Genomic DNA, 5,603 nt, shown 5'->3' with positions numbered 1-5,603 from the left:
TTTCTTCCTCCCCTGGTTCCAGTCGTCTCTGCGTCCAATACTGCACAGTGGGCCCGGCCTAGATAAGATGAATAGTGAATGTATTTTTACTATTCACCGGGAGGCTGACAAGATCTGGCTGTGTATGTATCATAAGCATAAGCATAAGCATTATTTAAAAACGCGTTTTAATCATACTTACTGACTAAAATAACGCGACATAAAATAGGACCGCGTTAGAATTCATGGTAAAAAAAATAAGAAAAAAAGGAAATTCATTCCGTGATCGATTTACAGGGTTAGTACTTGGTGGTATAACCCTTATTTCGCATCACCTCTCGCACCCGGTTCGGCATCGACTCCACCAGCTTTTGGCACGTTCTCACCAGGATAGCGTACCACACCGCCTGGATTCTCTCCCACAGCTGCTGCTTATTTTTTGATTTTTCGGTGTACACCTTACGTTTAACTATTTCCCATAGGTTCTCTATGGGATTGAGATCTGGGGACTGTTCTGGCCACTCAATAACGTCTACCTTATTATCCTGGAACCACTTTTTAACCGTTTTAGCGGTATGTTTGGGGTCGTTGTCCTGCTGGAACTGCCACTTTAGGGGCATCTCCCACTCGGCGTGTGGCAGCATTACTTCCCGAAGTATCTGGGCGTAGAGATGCTGGTTCATAATCCGGTCGATCCAGTACAAGGGACCCCGTACCAAGAAAAGCACCCCCACACCATGATGCTACCTCCTGTTGGGCATGGACCCAACTCTTTCACTGAGGTTCACTTTGGTCTCATCCTACCATAGCACATTTCTCCATAGTCTCTCCTTTTCCGGACCGACCCAATCGAAGTGGTCCTTCGCATACTTCAGCCGAGCCTTCAAGTGCTTCGGCGTCAGCATCGACACCTTCCGGGGACTTTTGCCTCCCAGTCCCTTCTCCGTCAACCGTCGCTGAGCCGTCCGGGAACTCACAGATAAGTTCAGCTCGTCTCTGATCTGCTTGAACGATTTGAAAGGGTCCTTTTGCGAGGCCCACTTGATTGCCGAATCGTCCTTCGGCGTCGTTTTGCGGGGGCGGCCGGTCAGTTCTCGTTTGCCGGTGCTGTGAAGCGCGTTAAAAACGAAAGTTTTCGACCTTCTTAAGTAGTCAGCAATCTCGCGTTGGCTTTTGCCAGCCTTGTACAGATTCCGAATGATCGCTCGCTGGACCTCCGTGCAGTGCTGTGCCCGACCCATCGCTTTTTCGCTGAAAACAGAGTAGGAGGAAGGAAATCTTTATTTTTTGTTTGTTTTCATGATTTGCATGATTAATTTTATGGGAAATACTTACCAGGACACGAAAATGGACAAACATTACCGAAAACAACACTTCTTCTTCAAATCCCGAGCGCTGAAAATGCCGGATGAGCTGGTCTTATTTTATGACGCGACTTTTTTCACCCTCTGACAGCTTTCTGGTTGAGTAGAAAAAACGGGTTTCTTTGATTGCAACAAACGTGCAGTATACAAAGTTGGCATACTACAATAAGTGCTTGCCGCTAGGTGTCGCATATAATTATATTTGAATTGGCAGTTTAAAGGTGATTTGAATATTTCGCATTAGAGCGGTCCTATTCTATTGTCCGACACTGTAAACATATAAAACATTTTACACCTTTGAAAAATATTAATCTTGCTATTGCTTTGTGTAATATTTGAGGCCCTTGGAGCCAAAAGGGTATAAGTGCATGAAAACACACTTTTAAATTGTGTGTTTGGCCATTTTCCATACATTATTCGAGAATTTGTATTTTTCTTTCGAATGTCAAAGTATGTTTATAAAATTCTAAAAATACGAAAAAATCATCAAAAATAGTTTAAAATTTGAAGAATCGTTTGGCATCATTAACTCACAATCGACCATTTTGTCACTTATACCCTTTTGTCACTAAGGGCTGTCCCAACGGTAGGTGCAAAACACGGTTTTCGACCACGCTAAAACAGTCCGGCTGGCACCGGTGGCGTAAATTGCTGTTTTAGCACAGTTATCGATATCAAAATTCCCAACAGTTATACACCTTTGTTCCAAATTCATGCAAATTTGGAACAAGATTTCAAAATATACGACAGACCGATTTAGTTCACGGTGAGAAAATTTTAGCAAACAATGATTTCTTTCACACATGTTTGGGTAACATTGGGTGTGATAATAGTTTCTTTTTGAGATATTATTTGAATGTTTTTCTCGCTTCAACCATCCTATACGTTAAATACATAAATTGAGAAAAGATGTTAATAAAAACCATATCAAGCATAAATAATAGATGGCGCATTATTTTCAATTTAATATAATTAAATAAAAAGCTTTTCATTAGGGCTCGACGAATTGTGAATCCAGTCAGCGTTCTAAAATTTGAAAAAAATAAACGTTTAAAAAAATTTCAATCATTTTTCGATGAGGTAAAATAAATGTTTATTGTTTGTTCTATAATTTTTGTTTTATTTGAAATATCGAGAGATTTTTAGTTTCGTATAGATTGTTCGGAGTTTTCGTCAATATCAGCGTATTTTTCTGTATCCATACATAAATTTACAAAGGGGCCGTTCAGATACCACGTGGACAGAAAAATTAGATTTTTGACCCCCTCCTCCCCCTCCGTGGACAAGCGTGGACATTTGGCAAACCCCTACCTCCCTCCCCGGATGTTCACGTGGACAGATTTGGAAAAGTTTTTATTTTAAATACCTATAATTTGACAGTTAGAAAACACCACTTTTTGCCTTTTTGTTATAAAAATGGCTGATTTTGTAAAACCGAATAAGAATTTACTGATATAATAAAAATTTAAACTTGTTAGTTAATATCTTATTTATCACTTTCTTTTAAGTAGCTACTTTTTGTTTAAACTTACACTGGAAAGGTATGCCATTTTAAGATTTTGATTTAAACATCTGAATATTAATTCACCTTTAGAAAATATTTTGAAAGTAAATTTGTCCACCCATGACCCAAACCCCTACCCCCCTCTCCGTGGACAAGCGTGGACATTTCCAAACCCCCCCCCCCTCCTCCCCCTAAGTTGTCCACGTGGTATGTGAACGGCCCCAAAGTGAAACAAGTTTTTGTCAAACAAAAATGTCGACAAATCAAAGGAAAATTTCCTTTGACTTTGGGATAAACATTTCTCATTTCCTTTATCAATGTCAGCAATGACTTGAAAAAATATTGTTTTTCATTTCATTTTAACAAAACCTTATTCCATTGATTCAAAGCAATTTGATTGAATTAATTGAAGAATTGTTTCAATTGACCTTTTTTCCTCGTTGTGTAGTCATTTTTGCTTTTAAATTAATGAAATCCTGGTAGAACAGTTGATTGTTCTGTCAAAAAGAATATTCGTAGAATTAATTTTATGACAATTAACCGTGAAACTCAAAACTTATGCAATTTTTCTAATAAAATGGGGTTTTTATTCTCAATTATTGAGTGTCTGCAATGAAAGTGTTTCCGTTTTAAATTTGCTCCTACACCGGTGGGGAGTGGGTGTTTTAGCCGATTCTAAAATTTCGAATTGTGCTTAAACTGGTATACTTAAAACCAATATTTACGCCTGAACCGTTGCAGGTGCTCTAAGGCCTCATTTGACAAATTGTAGAATCACCTGATATCCGAAATAATGAGCATCAGTAAATTTATATGTGAATGTTTTAAGAGACATCTTGTTCGTTCGAATTACTCAAAGACGAAGAGTCTCCACGAAAACGTTTTTTGGGAATCACTGATTTTCACGAAATTTATACATACGTACATTAATAGTATCTTTTTTGCATCATTAGAGCTAGTTCACTGGTGTTGAAGGAAAGTGGTAGAAATTTTGACATTTTGAAAATTTTACCATGCAAAATAGTTTTCAAGATTTTTGGGCGTTGTATTTTTTTACAACACTGTTTCTATTTCAGCCGTATGTGATAGAAATATATCTATCTTTGCATCACAGCATGCGAAAATACAACACGTGTTGAAGAAAAACTTGAAGGCCACAGATCTTGAAAATGTTTTTGCATAGCAAAATTTTCGAAGTGTGCAAAAAGTGACAAAATTTCTACCACTTTTTCCCAACACCAGTGAATTTGCTCTTAGTCAAGATATATGAAGCAAAAATTCATATATTGTGACAAGACAAATATTGCATTCGCCAAGACAAATATTGCACAATCTATTTGACAACCGTAGAAAAAAAAATAGATTGAACTATCCAATCAATGACACTTAAACTTTAAACCTCTTCATAGCTTTAATGAGATTTCGCATTCGAAACATCGCTAGCTATCTTAATTATGTACTTCATCCGAATAGTAGCCTAAGCTTTGACACTAAATGAAGGAACTTCCACATTCAAACAAACAAAAATAAGCTCATCGTTATCGGGATACAATTTAGCAAGTCCTGCCACCTACCCGGTATCAATGCAATAAATGTTGAGGTTGAGCATTCACTGAACGGAATCTCGCTGTGTGGTTATCGTGCTTATCTACCTTAGTATGTACTAGTAATTCAAGATGATTGCTCCCGGGTGCCATCCCGAGATATTATTGTACCGGATGGGATATCTGGAATTGAAATGACTTGTTTCTAAAGCTGGCACGTCTTTGAGGCAAGGCGAGAACATAAAACTGGTTTGCGCTGATCGTGGTTCTGGGATCCGGTTTTGGTATTCGGCTGCTGCCGGAATGCTTACCGGAATATCGGGCGCAGATTGCCTCGAGTATCGCGATACCGCCCCATGCAATGTTTGCCACTGATGGTTTCATTTAATTTCCCTCTTCTCTTGGAAGCGCAGAGATAACAAGATTTACAGCTGGAATTGGTTACGAATATCTAATGGCTTCGTGCTTTCTGCTGAACGAATGAAAAAAAAAAACTCGCCTTTGTGGTCGGATGTGGGAACCGATTGTGGTTAACCGATATCGAACCGCAATTTCTTTTGATTTCCTGATACTTATTATCAATCTGTCACACAGTCTCTCGACCGAGCAGTAATTTCATTAAGGACATATGTAAGCATAAGGTGACATTATCAGTACTTACAGACAGATGAAAGCAGTTGTCATCGTATAGCGAAAATGCAAATCTCGTCCGTTCAAAGCTAAGCTGGATTTCCACCATGTCAAATTGAATCAAACTACACAACAAGTGAGTTTCTCACAATCTCGTTCAGGTAAATGTCATACGTCGCCTTTAACAAGGATTGCAGATACCTCCTCTTACTAGCTCCTAGGACATACCGATGATGAATGTTGACAACGATGACGACGAATGGGTGAGAAATTAATTCAATTTGTTCTATCCCTCGATGGTCGTTCCATTGAGAAAGTTCGTCTATGCAGTTGGGCAAAAGGCGAGCACCGACAGCGTTTATTAACTGACATATTAGCGTGATACGAGCTCTGTTGGCACAGTCGAGTTTGCAATCGTTTCACCCAACGAATGAAGTAATTTTCATGATTTAAGTCGTATAATGTATGCGATGTCAAAGTTCCTGCAAGAAGGGGAGTAAATTTTGAACTTTTAACACTGATTTGCTTGGCACAAAAACTTAATAGAATTGAAACATTACTTTTTTTGTTTCGATTATACTG

At 38.6% G+C, this 5,603-nt stretch overlaps 1 protein-coding gene across 1 annotated transcript; it reads right to left on the bottom strand.

Moving 5' to 3' along the window:
* Positions 1–238: 238 nt before the first annotated feature.
* Positions 239–1,431, bottom strand: LOC129749934 (uncharacterized). The gene is made up of 2 exons (XM_055745065.1): positions 1,315–1,431; positions 239–1,230 (listed from the first exon to the last, which is right to left on the bottom strand). Exon 2 carries the CDS (start codon positions 1,218–1,220, stop codon positions 780–782), a length of 441 nt encoding a protein of 146 aa, XP_055601040.1. The 5' UTR covers positions 1,221–1,230; positions 1,315–1,431; the 3' UTR covers positions 239–779.
* Between the last annotated feature and the right edge of the window lie 4,172 nt (positions 1,432–5,603).

Source organism: Uranotaenia lowii, chromosome 2 (genome assembly GCF_029784155.1).
Source record: "Uranotaenia lowii strain MFRU-FL chromosome 2, ASM2978415v1, whole genome shotgun sequence".
NCBI lineage: Eukaryota > Metazoa > Arthropoda > Insecta > Diptera > Culicidae > Uranotaenia > Uranotaenia lowii.
The sequence above is the reverse complement of the archived record's forward strand: the minus strand, read 5'-3'. Positions and strand labels throughout refer to the sequence as shown.

Bases quoted from the DNA above. Each gene is read 5' to 3' on its own strand.
- LOC129749934 (XM_055745065.1), bottom strand. From the start codon at position 1,220: ATGGGTCGGGCACAGCACTGCACGGAGGTCCAGCGAGCGATCATTCGG.